The 21,338-nt window shown below is 35.5% G+C and overlaps 1 protein-coding gene across 2 annotated transcripts in view; it reads left to right on the top strand.

Annotated features, from left to right (window-relative positions):
* The window catches only part of rad54l (RAD54 like), a 40,217-nt gene that overhangs the window by 6,868 nt on the left and 12,011 nt on the right, over positions 1-21,338 (top strand). For both annotated transcript variants that reach the window (XM_067373304.1, XM_067373303.1), the window contains 3 exons: positions 8,486-8,556; positions 9,149-9,326; positions 16,059-16,222. In XM_067373304.1, the coding sequence (XP_067229405.1) occupies positions 8,518-8,556; positions 9,149-9,326; positions 16,059-16,222 (381 nt within the window). In that variant the 5' untranslated portion in view covers positions 8,486-8,517. The remainder of the gene's footprint in view (positions 1-8,485; positions 8,557-9,148; positions 9,327-16,058; positions 16,223-21,338) is intronic.

The following is a 21,338-nucleotide window of genomic DNA, read 5'->3' as shown; positions in this document are numbered from 1 at the left end:
AATGCAAGCACCCATTACTTTTCAGTTTTACTGTCCGCTGAAAGCAGTAATACCATTTAATCACTTCTAAACTGTCTATTTTGGAGAATTGCTTTTAATTACTTTAATACTGACTTATAATGGGTCATATAGTGGTTCTCAACTGCTTTTGCTCCAGGAACCAGATTTTACATGTTTTGTTTTTTTGTTAAATGTAAGAACCGAAATGTTAAAACAATATAGTTAATTATTTTATCATTTTTTTAATAAAATGGTTCTAAATATAAAACAGTTTGTTTTTTAATTTTTTAATTCAAAAATGATATTATAAAATAAATTATTTAAAATCTGTTAATATTAATAATGTGCTAAATACAGAGTTTGATTGGACACATAAGCCTTTGACAATGACAGTGTTTTCTCTTCCTTTTTTAAAGCTAAATAAATATTTTGCTATCGTAACTCACTTTTAGAAGAAAATGTTCTATATTCTGTCAGGCACTTCATATATAGAACCTTTTAGGGGCTCCTATCATGGATTTTGTTTTAAGGAATTAATTTGATTAATTTTTAATTTTAATGAAATAATTCATTAAACATGAAAATATTATGCAATCTTTTAAGACATTTCACCTTATATAAAACCTTTCTGGCATAAAGGGTTTTTTAAAACTGAGTCAAGAACCCTAGGGTTCTATATAGAACCTCACTGAACCTTTTAATCTTTTTTCAAGCGATGTGCACAATTATATGGTTAGGTGTATTTTTCTTTAGTTTCACATTTTGCATCCATTTTTGACCCACAAGATTTTTCCATGTAAACTGTTGTTTGAATTGCTCAGGTGTGTTTTCAGTGTCCATTTAATTTTGATGAAGCGACTACATAGCGAGTGTAGGTTTCACGACTCTTGAGTGCATGGAAACGGGGCATAACATGAGTGTCAGGCGATCACACGGGACACTGGAGTGCTGTGGTGTTAGTAAGAATTATGGGCCGCAGTCACCGTGTGGCAGTCCACCGCTGGATAATTTATTACAGGCTCCACTAATGAACAGCCTAGTTGTGCAATAATGAGAAACACCTTATTCAGGGTCAGAGCAGGGCAGAGGGACACTAGAGCCCATAGAGAGAGGGTCAGATTCTTACATAAAGTTAAATACTAGTTTTGTGTAGCCAAGTGTTTGATATAAAGTCTGGTGCATGCTATACAGATTGTTTTGGACAAGAACAGCCCACTTAGACAGAAAGAGATTGATAGGTACATTTGTTTAGGTTTAGACCATAATGGAGAAATTAACAAGTATTGCACAGCAGAAAACACAAACATAAAACGGCAAATGAAAAGGTAGCAGAGAATGTTTATAGACTTTGTGATCAAAATTTTGATGTCCATCATTATACAGTTGCTACTAATCGCTTAAAAAACAAAACCCATCAAGATTTGATGCTACTTACCTGGAAAATGTTGGCAGTTTGGTGATTATTTCATCCTCAAAACCTTGTAAGCATGACTTGGTTTCCAGGAGGACTTATAATAGAAACTGGTGTGTCCTTCCTCCCAGAATTCAGATAAAGTTAGAGCTTTCCAGATCAAGAAGTGCTTTCCAGTTTTGTGTATGATATGCAAACTCTGAGCTGTGTGAGTCAAAACTAGTTAAATACCGTACTAACTGTTTGGAGGGGGTAGAGACCAATGTGAACGCAATAGCGTTACATGCTATGAGTGCATTCTGACTTATAAACATCTATTTTTGTTTCACATTAAATGCATCACATTTTATTTGAAGCATCTTCATGGTTTTTTTTAATCTTTTCAAATCTTGCCTGGATTAATTGGTTATCAGTATTAATATGCAATGGGTTCTTAACTACTGAACTTGCTTTCTCTGTCATTAATTTCTTTCTAAAAAAAAAAAGTATTTTTTGCAACAAACTTTAATGCTATTATTGTATTACAGACTTTCTTTCTCCTGAGGAAAAAACACCTCAATTATCTCAGGGTTTCAGACAGGAACTAACATGGTACCAGTCAAAATTCAGAGATCTCAGTATGAATTAAAACATTTCCCATCAAATTCTTCCAAGACCAAATGATCTGAGCTGCTTTCACAATACTTTAAAAGAAATTATATTCTCTATACTTTTTTAAAGCAACTATTGACAAATTTTTATTTATGTGTTTCTCCTCAATTTAAGAAATAAAAACGGATGCTTTCATTAAAGTGGCATAAATTAATAACAGTTTAATTTGTTACATTTATATACTGTAGTGCTTTTCTCTGCACTCAAAGCGCTTTACATATGGAAGTGGGAAACTCCTCAACCACCACCAATGTGCAACATCCACGTGGATGATGCGACGGCAGCCATATTGCACCAGAATGCCCACCACACACCAGCTTATTGGTGGAGAAGAGACCGAGTGATGAATCCAATCTGTATATATGGAGATGATTAGGAAGCCATGATGATGGACAGAGGCCAATGGGCAAATTTGGATATCGGGGTTAAACCCCTACTCTTATTCCAAGGACATCATAGGATTTTTAATGACCACAGAGAGTCAGGACCTAGCTTTAACGTCTCATGCAAAGCACTGTGCTTTTTGACAGTATAGTGTACCCATCACTATATGGGGCGTTAGGACTTAGACAGACCATATGGTGAGAACCCTCTACTGGCCTCAATAACACCTCTTCCAGCAGCAACCTAGTTTTTCCCATGAGGACTCCCATCCAGGTACTGACCAGGCTCAACCCAGCTTAGCTTCAGTGGGCAACCAGGCGAGAGGAGCAGAGTGATATAAACAGAAGTTGTGATAGTCTTTTCTCTTCTGTTGTGATGTATTTCTGAGTGAGGAGGTTTCTCAAACAAGAAAAAATGTAGGGCTGGACTGAATTTGTCCATGGGGAATTGATGGGATGGTTGTGGTTTGCTATTGGTGGATCTCATGTGACAGGTTGCCCCGCCCTCGTGCCAGTAAACACGTCATCAGAGAAGAGATGTCTCTGCAAGAGGTGGCGGGGGGAGTTGTTTTGATTAAAGATTACCTGGCACATTAATTTAAAAAACAATGATGTGCACTGACAAATCTTTTATAATAAATACTGAAATATTCCATAAAAAAACAAGATTTGTCCATTTTGATTCAATGATGAATTTTTGTCTACTGAACTATGAAAGAGCAACATTTTATTGCAATATAATTTTCCTCTGGGTAAGGCTTTGATCCGATACGCTGCAATTTTTGAGAAGCATTGAACAGTGCACCACTTTGTGCTTGTATGCAGGATAGTTTGAGACTAGAGGAGTGAAAATGCATTGGGTTCACTCAGCAAACTCAGCCATGTGGAATGTTCTGTAATGTCATCTGGGTAAACAAATACAAACACTTTTCAGAAATACATCTCTTTCTCCCCTTCTCTGTCCATTCTGTCACTTCAGTTGAGCTCTCAAAATCGGTCTTCATTATTCCCAGTAACACACGTTAACCACCCCAGTTTACTCCTTTAGCTCCCATTTCTCCAACTGACAGCTTGGACCCCACAGATAATGAACAGACACTGCTGAGAAGTGTATCTGATTTGTTTCACACACACATGCTGGATTTTATTATTTGCAAAATGTTATTGATTCATCATGTCAGCGAGCAGGTTCATTTATCTTAATGGAGCGGACAGATGTGTGTATCTGTATACACCACAGAGAAACAAGGAGATGAGAGCTAGATCGTTAGATCGTTGTGTGTGTGTGTGTGTTTGAGGAGAGCTCATAACTGGACATCTGGTTCTCCACTGTCACGCTCACACAGAAGTTTCTCAGTAGAGAATCCAAACAGACGCCTCTTCATTTACAGAAACTGAAACATGTTTAAATTCTGTCAAAATTGTTCTTCCAGAGCAGCTCATGTCTCTTAGTTCACAGACAGGCTTGTATAAAATATCTACATCTCTGATCATCTCTCTGTCTGTCTTATTCACAACAGTAGATACTTCTGAAGACAGCTGACTGTAAAATATTTCCATATTGCTATGCAGTAGATAGGGCATTCTGGGTGGTTGCTAGGCTGTTCTGGGCAGTTACCAGGTGGTTGGTGCAACTGAAAAGAGTTCATCCTTGAGTCTCTGTGATATTCTGGTCTTTTTATGCCTTGGGTCTCTCCTCCAAGCCACAGTAGCATTTTTAAAGGTGCCCTAGAACTTTTTTTAAAAAGATGTAATATTAGTCTAAGGTGTCCCCTGAATGTGTCTGTGAAGTTTCAGCTCAAAATACCCCATAGATTTTTTTTTAATTCATTTTTTTAACTGCCTATTTTGGGGCATCATTATAAATGAGCCGATTCAGGGCTACTGGCCCTTTAATTCTCGTGCTCCACGCCCACGGAGTTCGCGCTTGCCTTGAACAGTGCATAAACAAAGTTTACACATTTAAAACAGTACAAACAGTAATACTGTGAAATATTATTATAGTTGAAAAGAACTGCTTTTTATTTGAATATATTGTAAAATGTAATTAATTCCTGTGATCAAAGCTGTATTTTCAGCATCATTACTCCAGTCTTCAGTGTCACATGATCCTCCAGAAATCATTCTAATATGCTGATTTGCTGCTCAAGAAACATTTCTGATTATTATCAATAGCCTCGTTTCCTCCGAAATTACTCAGAACAATTTGTTCCAGGAAATCTTTTTCCCTCCAGACCTGTTGCTGTCTGTGTTTCCAATGCAGGCTAAAGTACCGTGAAGATTAGTCCGGTGACGTAGGACTGCGCGCAACTTTACAGTTTCAGCTGGATTTCGTCCTCCCCATATAAGCTTAAAGGGTTAGTTCACCCAAAAAATGAAAATTCTGTCATTAATTACTCACCCGATTTCAAAACACTGCTTTGGCGCTTTACGAATCGAATCAGTGATTCGGATCTCCTATCAAATGGCTAAACTGCTGAAATCATGTGACTTTGGCGCTCCAAATCACGATTCGTAAAGCTCAGAAGCAGTGTTTTGAAATCGACCATCACTATATTGTTGAAAAGTCGTTATTTTGTTTTTTGTTTCAAAAAATATTCTTGTCGCTTTATAATATTAAGGTAAAACCACTGAACTCACATGAACTGATTTAAATATGTTTTTAGTACTTTTCTGGACCTTGAGATTTTCAGTGGCATTGCTGTCTATAGAGGCCTCACTGAGCCATCGGATTTAATCAAAATAAAACAATATACAATAAACAATATATTATTATTACTGTTTCACTATGGTTGATGCGCTGAGCAGCCATATTCATTCTGAAGTTGGGTTTTTGCAGTTCCCCCAAGTTTCCCAGTCACAACTCTGACTTGAGGGGGAGTTCCAGTTAAAAGTTCCTACTGGGAACTAGGAATTTCCCACTTTCGAGGACAAATGGAGCACACCAATAAACATGTTACATGACACTTAAGGCACAATATGTACAATTTTTGCAGTAAAATATCCCAAAACCACTAGGCCAGTGTTACATATTTTGTTCAGTTGAGTACTTACAATATCGCAAATGTTTCCAACTATTTGTAAATCATGAGAAAATCATGATTTTAACCAAAGATATGGGACGTGTCCAGGAGCCGCCTGTCAATGGCGTCATACTCGCATTACCCTCCATTTCCAGTTTTATTTTGTAGAAACCATGGAAACACTAAAGACGCTTTAATATATTACATGTTTTATTAGACAAGAGAACAACTGTTTGGTTACATTTATAGACAGAAAACAAATTATTGTTATATAGCTCAACACGTTTAGTCTTATTGTTTAAATCTAGTTTTCTTGATTTTCCATGCTTTTACTATGCCTCAGAGAAAAACACTATTTTATCAAGTAGCATAATACAGCCGCTGAGTGAACGCACAGAGTAACTTATAACATCATTTTCAACACAGTCAAATGTCTCTATATGACAAACAGCGCTCTGTTACCTCATAAACTTTAGCGGCGACTGTGGCATAATAAAAGCTCCACTGCTCGCGAGGCGTGTCGCGTTCGTCTCTCATTAACAATCGCTCTAGCGGCCTCGTTCAGCTCCAACACCACTCACCCCGCTCTGCTTCATACTACAGTAACGTTAAAAATATCATCCACAAATATGATTTCTGCCCGAGTCTCATCCCGATTCTTTTCCACTGGCTGAGGTGAAGACGACATCTCCCAAGAATCTGTGCTAAAACTCGCGTCATCAAGCTACGCCTTTGTTTTGAATAGACAACCTCTACTGGCGAAAAAATTACATATCATAGCTTTAATATTCCAAAATTTTATTGATCTTACTGTACTGTCGCTATTGTATGAGAACTAGACTGAGCTGGATGTTGACATTTTTTGCTTTATAAATTAACTAATTTAATAATTGTTAATATTTTTTTTAGCTGATATATTTCATATAACAGCCGAAATGCATCTTTTTCCTGTTATAACTGTAAAGCTGCTTTGAAACAATCTGTATTGTATAAAGCGTTATATAAATAAAGGTGACTTGACTTAAACTCAGTGGTGCACACAGTCCTCTCCAACCTCTATTTGTTGACACTTTGGCATTATCTGTGCAAAATTACACTTGTGCATTTGTATTCTGAAAGAGCAAGCATAACAAAGGTTTGCCTAGACATTCCCTGCTATGGCATTCGTCCTCCGAGATAAATGAATGCAACATTATATTCCAATCATTTCTGTTGGAAGAATCTGATTGGTGGGCACGTGCAGCACAGCATTAGCAGCTCAGTGTGACTGTTTGAAACCAGACACTATCATATCAGTTTCACAGTCCGTCTTTCTTTATACATGTTCTCTCTGATGTATGCCAGGAGGATGATGACTTTGGTTTCTTATCATTTGATTTTCATGACATTTGTTTTTTAAAAGAATATTCCTGTGTCATCACCATTCACCTCATTGGCTTACTGCATGTTTTGACAACCGTCCGCAGTGATGAATAATGCTCTTTCTTAATTTGAAGTTAAAGGAAGTTGCTCAACAGTGAATCATCTTAAACTTACTTACAACTTTTGATCGGGTGTAGGCGTGTGTGTTTGTAATTTGCTGCTTCATCTCAAATGTTTAGCTGTGGACCTTGCTTTTCTGTCCTCGAGTCATGAATTTTAGATAGACAGACAGACAGACAGACAGACAGACAGACAGACAGACAGATAGACAGATAGACAGATAGATAGATAGATAGATAGATAGATAGATAGATAGATAGATAGATAGATAGATAGATAGATAACAAACATACATACATTCATGAATACATACATACATGCATACATAAATACATTTCATACATACATACCTATGACATTTTTAGAGATAGATAGATGTTTGTAGTTTATAATTGAAGAGTTTTATCAGTGTCAGCTGCAGTGAGTGCTTTAAATCTTTTATGCCACTCATTGAACCTGCTAAACTGTGCAGACTGTGTCAGTGCACACAACAGCTTGCAGCCCTCGGCGATGGCAGGCTATTCATAGCAACAGAGTGCTGTAAAACAGATATTTAAGGCTGCAGATAAAAACATCTCTCTAGGTCATCTCTGAATTGTGTTGCTACTTTCATCACATCCTGTTGTTTAATCATTTTATAGCCGGCACCTTTAAATGTGTGCAGTTTACGTGTAGCACGAGAGAGCTTTTCACTGTCTGCATGTTTATACATGTTGTCAAGGACACCCTCTAAGCGATGTGATTAATGATGATATAATGTGAATTTAGGTGGAATGCGTTATTAGAGCAGACATAGTGCCACACATTCTGTTGCAAGTGGTTTCCAAGGCATTGCCAGGTGTACTAGGTAGTTGCTAGGGTGTGTGTGGTTGCTAGGGTGTTGCTAGAAGAAAATCATTGTATCGCTTAGTTAAGGAGTTTTCAGGAATCCCAAGGGGGTGCTAGAAAATCTGCAACACATTTCAGTGAAAAGAAAGTGTAAAGAAATGAAGAACAATGGTTCATCACATTTGACCATATATTTAAAAGTTTAAATATGGATATTTAAATATGGAAAGGTAATTTTCTAAAGTCTCCTCATTAGGCTATTTGTAATAAAATCTGATTGATATTATTTGTGCATCTATATTGTATCTCTTTACACATTATGCCTTCTGCAGAGGAAATTTAACAAGATAGAAAATGACTAAATAACTTTATTTTGTGACATATTAAAGCAATTTTCCCCCCAAATTAAGATTCTCTCATCATTCATTCAACACCATCATGTCTGTCAAATATATGCTGTTTTTTTCCCCCGTAAAATGCAAAATCTGAAATTTTGTATTGCTCTTACATAGCTCTTTTCTGTACAAGGAGTGTTTCCAGTAATCTATTTTTGCTACTTTCATCACATCCTGTTGTTTAATTGCTGTCACGTTCAGAAATGCAGATATGAGAGAACATGTAAAGAACTGTTTCTTTAAGAACTTCTTCTTTAGTGTCCATGTATTTGCATGCATATCAAATGAAATATCCTTTCTTTTGTTTTCTAGATGGCAAAGGGTGGAGATGTCCGGAGAATTGCATGGCCGCACTTGCCCGATGTCACCTGAGAAACTGGAAGGTGAGCATTCCACATATCATTTGGGATATCGCCTAATAAATAAACACACACTTTGATGCTGTCTGACATATAATCTCAATCCCTGTTTGGTCTTGGCTTTAGTGTGTCAGAAGCTTGTCGGTTTGGACTTGTTTGTGTGTCAATTGCGGTTGATTTTCACTCTGGTTCATCGGATCTTTTCAGCCAGACACTCCACAGACACTCATTCATTAAAGTCATCCTGAAATATTTACTCATCGGGATCTACGGCGGTGTTGGGTGTTACTTAAGTAATTAAAGAGGTTGAAGTGTTGGCTGTGTAAGATCATTCACGGCAGGGTGGAGGTCTGCTGTAGTTCAGGTTTGGGGGTGGGACGTGTATCCATGTGAATGGGCCGATCAGACATCACGGATCAGTTTACTCAGGGTTTATATAACACAGAAGAGTAATGGGCAGGTTGCGACAGCACAGGGAGATTAACCCTGGGGATTCATGTCATTATATTGCCTACTAGGGATTATTTCTTGTTTTTGTAAGTGTTATTGGCTTTCTTTAAGTTCATACACGCTGTACCAGTTTTAATGCTGACATCATTAAATGTTCTTCCTGTAGGTGATGCTGCTGGTGTTTGTATGTTTTCTGGGTCTGGTTGATGGACATTTCCTGCAGGAGGATACAGAAGAACCCCGTCCTAGCAAACTGAGAACCTTTTCAAACCATCCAGAACGTCCAGGACTGCAGAAAGACCTAGATGAGAAGCAGAGCAGAGCATCATGGACAGGATTGCATGGTTAGTACACTATAGACGGTGTATGGGAAACTGGGGCTAGTTGTCACGCTTTCTACTTAAATGAATGAATTCTCAAAGCGGGTTCATTTTTAAATTATGAATATGTAAAGTCTTTGCTAAAAAAGTTAAATATATATATATATATATATATATATATATATATATATATATATATATATATATATATATTTACATTAACATTTACACATTTAGCTTTTAGCCAAAGCGACTTATATTAGTATAGCGACTTACTAATATGAGCAACAATATTCATAATATAAAATGGCAGGTTTACTTGCACTTTATATAATACAGATTGTTTCAAAGCAGCTTTACATTATTTAAACAGGAAAATAACAGTGTTAATGTTGTAAAATTCATCAATTATGAAAATCTATAAATGATGCAGCTCTACAGATGATAATATTATCATTATTCATCTCAGGTCAGTTCAATTTTGATTCAGTTCAGTTCAATAACAGCACCGATATTGCAAAGTTAGTATCATTATTCAGCCCAATGCAGTTCAATTTTTTTCTCATTCGATAATGTCAGTGCAGTCGGACCATCCACATCCATCTATCATAAACTTGTACTCCACACAGCTGCGGGGGGTTAATAAAGGCCTTCTGAAGCGAAACGATGCGTTTGTGTGAAAAATATCCATATTTAAACAAGTTATGAAGTCCAATATTGAGCTTCCACCAGACAGCCTTCCGTATTCAAGTTAAACTGTAAACTGGCGTCGCATCAGTTACACTTTTTCCGTAAGTTGTATAAGGAAGGCGTTCGACGTAGCATAAGCTTTGTGAACTGCAAGAGTTTTACACTTTCCTCGTACACTGAATACGGAAGGCAATCTGGCGGAAGCTCGATATTTGACTTCAATTAATAAATTATTTTATTTTTACATAATTTTATACATTATTTTTTACATATTTTTTTTTTATTATTAATAAATAATAAATAAATAATTTATTACTTCAATTTACAAGCCTCATCCACCTTTAACATGCAAAGCATGTCATTAAAATTGGAGACTTTTCGTCCGTACCCCACAGTAAAATTAAGCCATCAAAAACACTTGGTGATAGATGTGAGCAATTTCAAAATTATACGTTGTCACGAAGTGTGTACCAAAGGCTGTGTTGCAAACCATTTAATGTAGCTGATTCTCTGTAGCAGATAGAAGCTTGTGGATCTTCACCAAGCTGTTTCAGATGTAAACTACCAACTTTGTCCCAAGTGTTTCTCTTAAAATTCCTTAGGAGAAATAGAAATAGTCACAAATGAGTCAACTGTTGAAACATCACGAAACCTGTCATGTCCGGATCATACTTCATCCCAAATTCAAAAGAAAAAAAAAGACCTTTTGCTTAAACTCCTAGTTTATTTTACTGCATTGTCATTTATAAACATTTATTTATTATTATTTTATTTTTATTTTTTTTATTGAACAATATGGGAAATCTCAGAAGTAAAACATTCAGACTTCGCATTATGGTAATGAGAATTTGGGGATTAAATGTGCTTAAATGTGATAATGTCATAATGGGTAGCATCTTTGTGGACATAAATAGGCTTCATTTTCTTTATGCAGAATATGATTTGTTCTTTTATTTTGATTTTGTGGGTGAAACGTGACCTGAAATGTTTATGTACACAGTAATACTTTATGTCTATGGTCCAGTTTAGACATTCTACTAACTATTTTGCTAACTTTGCAACTACATTTCAACTAGTAGACAGTAGAGTATTAGTAGACTGTCTGTTTAATATCTGCTTACACTTTACATTTTGATGCTCCCCAACAGACATTCAACTGACTGTAAGCAACTACATCTCAACTAATTCTACTAAACCGAATCCTTACACCTAACAGTCTGCTAATACTCTAATGAGAGTTAGTTGACATGCGGTTAAAAAAGTTACTTATAGTTAGTAGAATGTCAAAAGCTGACCATCAAAATAAAGTGTAACTATGTACACTTTTTCTGCGTTTCTACAGAATATCTTTGTTTGAAATGTGAGACGAAGTTCTTCTAATCCTGTGATTCTGTCACAGTGAATGCTCACACCTTGCTTAAAGGCGAATTCCTTGCAAAGTATTGTATTTTCGTTTGTTCAGTGGAAATAATAATCTGTGCACATAATAATGTAGAAACACGAGTGGTATGCAAACTTACCGTGAGTGTCTCTTGTGAGGACATGCACACATACAGACCTAAATGATGTTCTCTTTAATTGCTCTAAGGATGTTCTGTCATTTGATGTTGACATATCCATGCTAACATGAAGACATTGTTTGTTTTGTGTAATATGATAAACATGATCAGCACTGGTTGAGCGCTTGACATGTTTGGCAAGCAAACAGAGCGATGTTTTTAGAGTGTTACGGAGTCACAATGTTTACACTCTTCAGGAAGTCAACCGTGATATTGGCCATTTTGCAGCCACTGAATTAAACCCCATTCATCAAAACCCTACTCTCAATGGATTCTGAATAGCCACTAAAAATACACAAAAATGCTAAAATTGTCTCTAATGCTGATCAAGGATACATTTATTTGATCAGAAATACGGTAAAAACAGTAAAATTGTGAAATATTATTACAACTTAAAATAACAGTTTTCTATGTGATCTGTGAATTCCTGTGATCAAAGCAGAATTTTCAGCATCATTACTCCAGTCTTCAGTGTCACATGATCCTTCAGAAATCATTCTAATATGCTGATTTGCTGCTCAAGAAACATTTCTGATTATTATCAATGTTGAAAACAGTTGAGTTGCTTCATATTGTTGTGGAAACAGTGATACTCTTTTTCAGGATTCTTTGATGAATAGAAAAAAAACAACATTTTGTTTGAAAGAGAAATCTTTTGTAACATTATTAATGTCTTTACTGTCCAATTTTGATCATTGTAATGCATCCTTGCTGAATACATGTATTAATTTTCTTTAAAAATGTCTTTATTAACACAAAAACTTTTGAATGGTAGTGTAGAACCTTCTTTAAAAATGAATACGACATTTGTAACATTTAAATGGACATTTAACTAATGACTGAATAAGCATTAATATATACACTCAAAAAAATATTCAAGCCCATTTTTAAGATTTACGAATTTACATATTGTATAGTAAAATTCCATCAAAATTAATTGAATAATCCTTACATGTTATTCATATTAAAAAAAGTAAAAAAAAAAAAAAAAAAACTAGAGCTTATTAAAACATGTTTCCTATTCATACATTAAAACATATATATATATATATATATATATATATATATATATATATATATATATAGGTAACACTTTACAATAAGGTCTCATTTATTAACTAACATGAACTAACAATGAACAATACAATATTTATTAATCTTTGTTAATGTTAGTAAATAAAAATACAGTTGTTCATGTTAGATCACACTTCACAGTGCATTAACTAATAATGAAAACTTTTGATTTTAATAATGTTGTAAATGTTGAAATTAACATTAGATTATAAATGATGTAGCAAAAACTGGGGCTAAGAGACAAAATCTCCTATGACAACTTTCAGTATTACATACCATCGGGGCGGAGAAAAGAACACAACCCTGCAGACAGCTAAATGTCGTTATCGCTGTTTTTCTTGTTTGTAAAGTAAATATGTTTATGCCAGATGCCGGTGTTTGACATGCGTTTGACCAATCATCGTACACTCACGTCACTGACAGTTCCTATAGTGCTGGTTTAGACCCTACTCTGAAGTAAGAGCTAATTTAGTTCCCCCCAAAAGGAGTTCCCAGAACTAAAATCATTCCTAGTTCCTGCAGTGCGAACACGGCAAAATCCGGGTACTTCAGCCAGTAGTTCAAGGAACTACTGTATGAAAAGGTTCCTCTGGTGCGAAAGCCCATTAGGTGATCCCTAGGTCTGTAAACCTTAAGAAAACCCCTGCTGGTAGTATGTATCAAGTAGTAGAGACATTTTCGGTGTGATTTAGTTAGAAATTCACTTATAGCACCAGCATCTGGGATAAGAGGAAGTATTTCCATATCGCAAATAAAATTACACACTTTACCTTTGAGGAAGGATTTTTACTTTATTGAGACACACTGTTTTACAATATACCAGTTTTCACACCCAGTACATTTGACATGTTTTCCCCATCTCACGTATTCGATAGAATAATGTCAGCATGCTCTCCCTTATCAATTTTGTGTTCTAGTTCAAATAATCCAAAGCTCCTCTGTGCAGGTTTTGACACAGCAAATTGCTCCCTTGGAAGCTAATTACAGCAATCTTCGCCTGGAGAAAGTTTGAATCATATTCTAAGGTTCTCCTCAACTTGTGACTTTAAACAAAACCCCATAAACATGATGTGGCATGTCATGGGATGTTTTCAATGCTGCATGCTGCATTTGCATGAGTTACAGTACAACAATAGTACAGAGCAGTAGCAGTAACAGCAGGAGGAATTTCACACTGTGGTGATCTCGCTAGAGAGACATGCACCGTTACACAATCAGCTGTTGAGGTGTGAACCAGGGCCACTAGTGTTATCACCTTTTTAAATGCCAGTGTTACATTACAGTGGGCGGATATGCCTTGTGCTGTCAGGAATGGAGACTATTTTAATGCATCCGAGCCACGTGCCAGAAGCTGTATTCTCTGGAGAAGTAGTTCATCTGAGAATCATTTACTCATGCCAGTGTCATTCCAAACCTGAATGACTTTCTATCTTTTGTGGAACACAATAGGTGTTTTTTTTTTTTGTTTTGTTTTTTTTGTTTTTTTTTGTATATAAAAGAAAATCCTGGCCTGTGGTAAAAATAGTGAAAATGAATGGGGATGGGTGCCTGTCAAGATGACAAAAAAGCACAATCACATAAAGGTATGATAAGTAGTCAATAAAAAACTTATTGCATTTTATTTCAAGTTTTCTGAAATTATTTGATGATAGAACAGGAGCAGAAATGCACTGAAAATAGATGTAAAATCCATTATGTTAGATATGTAGCATTAGGTTTTATGTAAATTACATCAAACATCATTGGCTCTTGTGTATCTTGTGACCCAAAAGTTCTTTGCATTAAACCAGTTGAATGAATGATTCAATTACTCATTCATAAAGACACTTTTTCCATTACTGAATGAATCAGCGTTTTTCAACGATTTGATTGAATGAATCGTTCAATTCATTCATAAAAACAGTCACTTGTCTGTCACTGCACTGTAAAAAAAAATCAGTGTTTTAGTTGAGAAAACTCAAAAAAAATTGAGTTGACCATTTTTAAATGAACTATCCTTTAAGCGGACCATAAATTAGAACTTTTATCTAACTTATGTATAAGTTTCTTGTGTATATTCAGTTACTTATATGCACCAAAACAAGTTTAAAAAGTTTCATTGAAATGGAGGAAACTTCAACAAAAAGAACTCTAATCACTCTAATGGTGACTTGAAACATAACTTTTCAAACAAAATATGATCAAAAACACTACATAGAGCTTAAACATCTATTCATTCTGAATAACAAATAGTTATGTCATCATAAGTTCCCATGCTTTGATCAAAAACACAAATCAGTAATGAAACTGAGCTTTGCTCAGCAGCTTGTTAGTTGACATTTTAAGTTTTGCTGTTTAATATTTTAAGTTGCTAAATGGCCTAAAATTTGCAGAATTATTAGGCAAGTTGATTTTCTGATCATATTTTTTTTCCAAGCACATTTTACCAATTCCAAACCACATCAATCTTAATTACTACTATTTTTAGTACTACTAATTACTACTAATTTTGTATTTAATCATTTATAAGTGATATATAATTGTTTGTGAAGGCTGGAAATGAAAAACGCTATATATTTAGGTGTGCATAATTATTACAAGTAATACAGATAAAATGAGCCAAAAAAGAGATTCAACTCAGACTGAAAAGTCAAAAATAATTAAATGCCCATGAGAATGATGCAATATTAATGCAATACTAAAAATTGCAAAGTTAAGGCATGACAATTGGACAGCAAGTGCTCATTGGGTCAGCAGGGTCAGACAAAAACATGTGGAGAAGAAAAGACATGTTAACTGCAAAAGAATTAAGAATTAAGGTGAAGAATTAAGTGTGAAACCATCAGGAACCCTTTAGTCTCCATCAGCACCACCATTTTCCAGAACTGCAGCCTACTTGGAGTCTCCAGAAGTGCAAGGTGTCAGGATCTCAGAGACTTAGGTTAGCTAAAGAATCCTAAAAAATGACCCCCACTAAATAAGAATCACAAGCTGAAGTGTTGTAAAATACATGAAGACTGATTTTTTTTTTAAAGGCTTTATAGACAGATAGATTAAGAGTGACACATCCTCCTGTACCACTGTTTGAAGAATTTATAATGAACGTTATAAATTCTAAATTCTCAAAATGAACGTTGTAACATGCAGAAAGTGTCAAACAGTGAAAATTCCAAGTGATGTTGGTCTGTTACATTAGAACTCATAGAATGCTGCTTGACCAATCAGATTCAAGGACCAGAACTAAGCATTGCATCATTTATGATATATTTATGGTGCTTTTTTGTCACTTTGGAACTCTGTAGGTCCTTCATTATATAGAAAAGAGTGGCAAAATATTCTTCAAAAATTGTCATTTTGTGTCACCCAGAAGAAAGAAATTCATACAGGTTTGTAACAAAATAAGTAATGTGCTGTAGTCAGTTCTACTATCAACTTGTGCTTTCTGTCTCCTTAGACCCATCGCTAGCCGAAGAAGGTGAGGGTCATCGAATCCGTTGGCAGCGCTCCTCTACAAACACCTCCAGTTCGCGGAAATCTCCTAAGAATCGCAAGGAACGTCGCAACCGCACACGAGGTCGGAGCAGCCAGGACTGTCGTTTGGAGAGGAAGGAGATGAAGGTGCGTGATCTTGGCCTCGGTTACGACTCGGACGAGATCGTTCTGTTTAAGTACTGCGTGGGGACGTGCATGAGCGCCCGTAAGAACTACGACCTGGCCCTGAAAGTGCTAACAGATAACGGCAGCGTTCCAAGCCGTAAAGTGAGCACTCACCCCTGCTGCAGACCGACGCGCTTCGAGACTGTCTCTTTCATGGACGCCCAGACGAGCTGGCAAACCATCAAATGGCTTTCAGCAGCCAACTGCAGCTGTGTGGGATGAGAGAACCGAGGAAACACAGCCGGTAAAGTCAATCCAAAGCTCCGGTGTAGAACGAAAGGGAATTCCACTGCAAGGAATCTGTGATGCAGCACTCCTGGTGATGAGAGCTTCAACAGTGCAAACGCAGCGGATCTGCCATCGTGAGCACAGGAACCACAGGAATAAAGGACGTCCTGCAGGGTAACTGTCAGAAAGCGTGGAAGTCTGCATCATCTGACCTCAGAGAGCTAAAAACTACCTGTGAAGCGAGTCCTCAGATACAGTATCTGCTCCAGACTGCAGCTCTACATGGAAAGTTTGTGAAAAGTAACTTGAAGGCCTACATTTCACATTATGAGATTATGAGTATTCACTATGTTTTATGAATGACGTGAATACCATGAAGGTTCATTTTAACAGAACAGAAGGTGCTTTAATTCACTTATCAGCTTAGCATGTGTGTTTGTTACACACACGCTTTCCTTAAGCCAAGAGCACACTGCAAGACTGAAGCGCGTCACCTATTTATGTTTACGATAAATTGTTCTAAACACAGGCCAAACATTTGTGATCAACGCAATTAACATGCAGCAATTCCCCATTTTGCAGGCTGGCTCTGAATGCTAAGTCGTGGATTTCTGTACTGCAGTGCAGGTATCTGATCGGCTCTTTAGAATGATGAAATCGTGCTCGATTACACTGCATGTCTGGACGTATGCCCGGTTTTAACGCTCACCTCCATCATCTGATCATCATTAGATGAATTACTGCTGCCATGATCGCTAGGAAATGTACACAAACTATTTTTAGCTCTTTTCAACTCTTTTCTCTTTTAAACAAAATTCCGCCAGCTTTCCGTATGCAGAACAAGCTCAAGCATTGAATTTTGTTTTATTTTTATAATAAGCTTTTTTTACATAGAAATGAACTGTGCTTTCATTTATAAGAAATGACGATGAACTAATTTACAATACTGTTCAAAATTTTGGGGTCAGTAAGAAATTAATACTTTTAATCAGCTAGGATGCATTTAAAGGATTAGTTCACTTCAGAGTTAAAATTTCCTGTTAATTTACTCACCCCCATGTCATCCAAGATGTTCATGTCTTTGAGTCTCTCACGGAGGAGCTCCGGAAGCATAAAAGGAGGAGCGATGACAGTGAAGGACGAGAGAGGACCAGGCTTTCCTTTGGTTTTTGGTTTATTTATATATTTAAGTTTGTTAAATGTTCGCCGGTTCCAGCCTCCTTCTTCCCACATCTACGAACCGTGTTACAATCACTTTGGAAAGGTCACGCATAAGTCAAAGTATAGATCCAGACTGTGTCTACAAAGTGAACTTAAAAAGACTAAGCCAAACACCCTTTACCAAAAGAAAAAAAAAAAGTAAAACAACAATGTCGGGCAATTTTGAAGTTGGAGGAGAAAATGAGATGAGTTTTTTGCCTTGCTGTGGTACTTCCACCTATGTCATGCGTGACCTTTCTGACGTGATTACGTGATGTGTGGCGTATTGCAGAGCAGTGCAAGATTTTAAAAAAATTATATATATATATATATATATATATATATATATATATATATATATATATATATATAGATATATATATATATATATATATATATATATATATATATATATATATGAAGCTGCACTGAAACTGCAATTTGGACCTTCCACCCGTTGTACCCCACCGAGGAAAAATCCTGGAATGTTTTCCTCAAAAATCTTAATTTCTTTTCAACTGAAGAAAGAAAGACATGAACATCTTGGATGACATGGGGGTGAGTAAATTATCAGGAAATTTTAATTTTTCAAAGCCTTTAACTGATCAAAAGTTACAGTAAAGACATTTATAATGTTAAAAAAAGATTTCTATTTCAAATATATGAACTTTCAATTAAAGAATCCTAAAAAAAAGTAAAGTATCATGGTTTCGCACAACATTTATAATAATCAGAAATGTTTCTTGAGCAGCAAATCAGCATATTAGAATGGTTTCTGAAGGATCATGTGACACTGAAGACTGTAATGATGCTGAAAATTCAGCTTTGATCACAGGAATACATCACATTTAACAGTATATTCAAATAAAAAACAGTTATTTTAAGTTGTAATAATATTTCACAGTATTGCAGTATTTTTACAGTAAAAGCAGCCTTGGTGAGCAGAAGAGACTATTTTCAATAATATTGAACAATAGTGTAAATACTTATTGTGCATTGCTGTACCAGCACAGATTAAACTGGATTGCTTGTGGTTAGTGTATGAGATGCAGGTTTTTGCAAGCAAAACTGTGTAGTGTATTCACCCGTGAGTGTTTCAATTGCTCAGGTTGACTTGTGACCGTCTTGTAATGTGCCCTTGGCGTAACACAACCAACCACACAGACAGTGAACCAGTTATCCTGATGCCACATTCAGAAACCTCTGTTGAGATTTCAAGAAATACCTCTTTAATTTATAATAACTTTTTTTCAACGCATTATCAACATTGTTATTTTTGTTTCACTGCTCAAGTGAATGTCTGTGCATTTTCTGTTATGGACTGAATCTATGTCAGGGTGGATGCCATATTTCATTGGATAGGCGTACAGTCTGTTCATGAGGTAGTTCTGTTGTCAGGTCTTGGGTCTAATTTTCACAGCCCATGTTTTCCGAAGCTTTTTGCTCACTGGAAAGATTACGATACACCACAGTATGACCTTTGTCTTGTTTTCATTAGAGTCAGTTCAATTAAATGATGCTCTGGCTAAGGTTCATCGCACACAGCACTATACCGGTTTACCAAATTGTATTTAAATAGAGACATTGTCACATTTCATGTTTTTGGGTGTTGACTTAATTGTATGCAAACTGAACGATCTAAGCGATGATTGATAGATAGATAGATAGATAGATAGATAGATAGATAGATAGATAGATAGATAGATAGATAGATAGATAGATAGATAGATAGATAGATAGATAGATAGATAGATAGATAGATAGATAGATAGATAGATAGATAGATAGATAGTTACACCTCTATAATCTACACTCACACATTTCTATTCCACTTCTCACAGTTACTGTATTACTCTCATGGTTTAACTTTTACTTGTATATCACTTGTAACGTTCTAAAAGACACTATAACTACCTGTGAACTCATGATCTCACAAAACCGGTGAAGAACACGTCTGGATCATATTTCAACAGAAATAAACAGGAAAATATAGAGGAAATATTTTCAGGAAATGAAGCCAATTTTTTGATCCATTGAGATTTTTGTTTTGCAATTGTGATTTTTATTTTCGCTTCATCAATTGAACACATTTCTCTCAAAGCTCACATTTTCAATTCTGTAATGTAAAAAAGTAATGAAATATAAATTATTTTATTTTGTATTCATACGTTGTGGTAGTAGTACATGCCTTTTTATTGTAGTACATAAAATGACTGTATTGCAGGAATGAAAATCTAATCAGTATCTTTTCGCATCATTTTCTTTTCTTCTTTTCTTTTCTGATTGATTTTGCAGTTAAATGTGACCAGGACGTGTCGTCATGAGATTCACCCTTGTACTGAAAAAAATTTATTACTAAGGAAATTACAAAAAAACAAATTCCATTTTTTTTTTTTTACTGCTTTTGAATGTAACAGGGATTTTATCAACAATTTTGTATTGATATTAAGCAATCGATTAATAGATGTCAGTTTAACCTTCTTATGTTTTGTTAGATTACTTGCAGTGTTTTGGCCTTGTTTGTATCTGCATTTCTGTTTTTGACTCATAGATCATAGATCTAATAGACTATCTACTATTTTTCCCAACATTTTAAAAGGTTTATCATCATGTCATGTTCTTCACTGACAAATCACTCACTTTTATATCAAACGCAGTAATGTTGTTCTGCTAATCTGGGATGTTTTGTTCAGTTTTGAGTTTTGTTCCTCTGAGATCTGAGGAAAGCCGGCTTTTATGTGGCTGTAGTCTTAAACTACTCCCCTTGTTTCATAGCAGCACAGTGAATTCTTTTCCTTAAAGCTGACATCAGTTTACCCTTTGGATGCTATGCATCCTCTGCTTTATTTAAGGGAGATTACTGCTATTGTTTGATGTATTTATTGCATTTTTTTTGTGTACATGTTATCATAATTATATTTTTTATTATTTATAATGTGTATATACCTGGAATTTATTGCTCAAATTTTTATACAGATGATGCATTTAAAGAGAAATACATTTTACCTTTGTGTGTCATACACGTGTTTCATTTTGTGTTTTGCCTTGCACCAACAGTTTCTCTCTGCTCTCCCATAGAGTTCTAATGGATCTATTCCGCAGTCAGTGTCGCTATGAATTCTGACCCTTTATAAATAACCCAACTGCGCCCTCTAGGGGACAGTCACAGTGGAAGTTCAAGTCAATTGCAAGATGAAACTGCTATTTTAATTCTTTAAAATAAATAATTCAAAATTGCAGAAATTTTTCCTGAATTGACCAAAGTATTTAAAGGGAGAAGTTTAAATTAAAAATGCACATTTTATCATTAGACATTAAATTTGTTAAATCCACTATTGTTCTATAGTTTATACAGTAACTGTAATTAAATTACAAAATTAAGAGCAATTCCTTTTTTTTTCAAGGACGAGTAATTAAATTACAACAAATACATACTTAGTAATGCATTACACACTGGTTAGAAGTTCATAAGAACAGAATCTACATGCATGTTAAGCAAATAAACCAAAGTAAAAATAAGCTAATAAACTACAGCATAAACCTACATTTCATCTTAAAGGGATAGTTCACCCAAAAATGAAAACTCTGTCATCATTTACTCCCCCTCAAGTTGTTCCAAACCTGTATGAATTTCTTTGTTCTGCTATAC

Source organism: Chanodichthys erythropterus, chromosome 21 (assembly GCF_024489055.1).
Source record: "Chanodichthys erythropterus isolate Z2021 chromosome 21, ASM2448905v1, whole genome shotgun sequence".
Lineage (NCBI taxonomy): Eukaryota > Metazoa > Chordata > Actinopteri > Cypriniformes > Xenocyprididae > Chanodichthys > Chanodichthys erythropterus.
The sequence above is the reverse complement of the archived record's forward strand: the minus strand, read 5'-3'. Positions and strand labels throughout refer to the sequence as shown.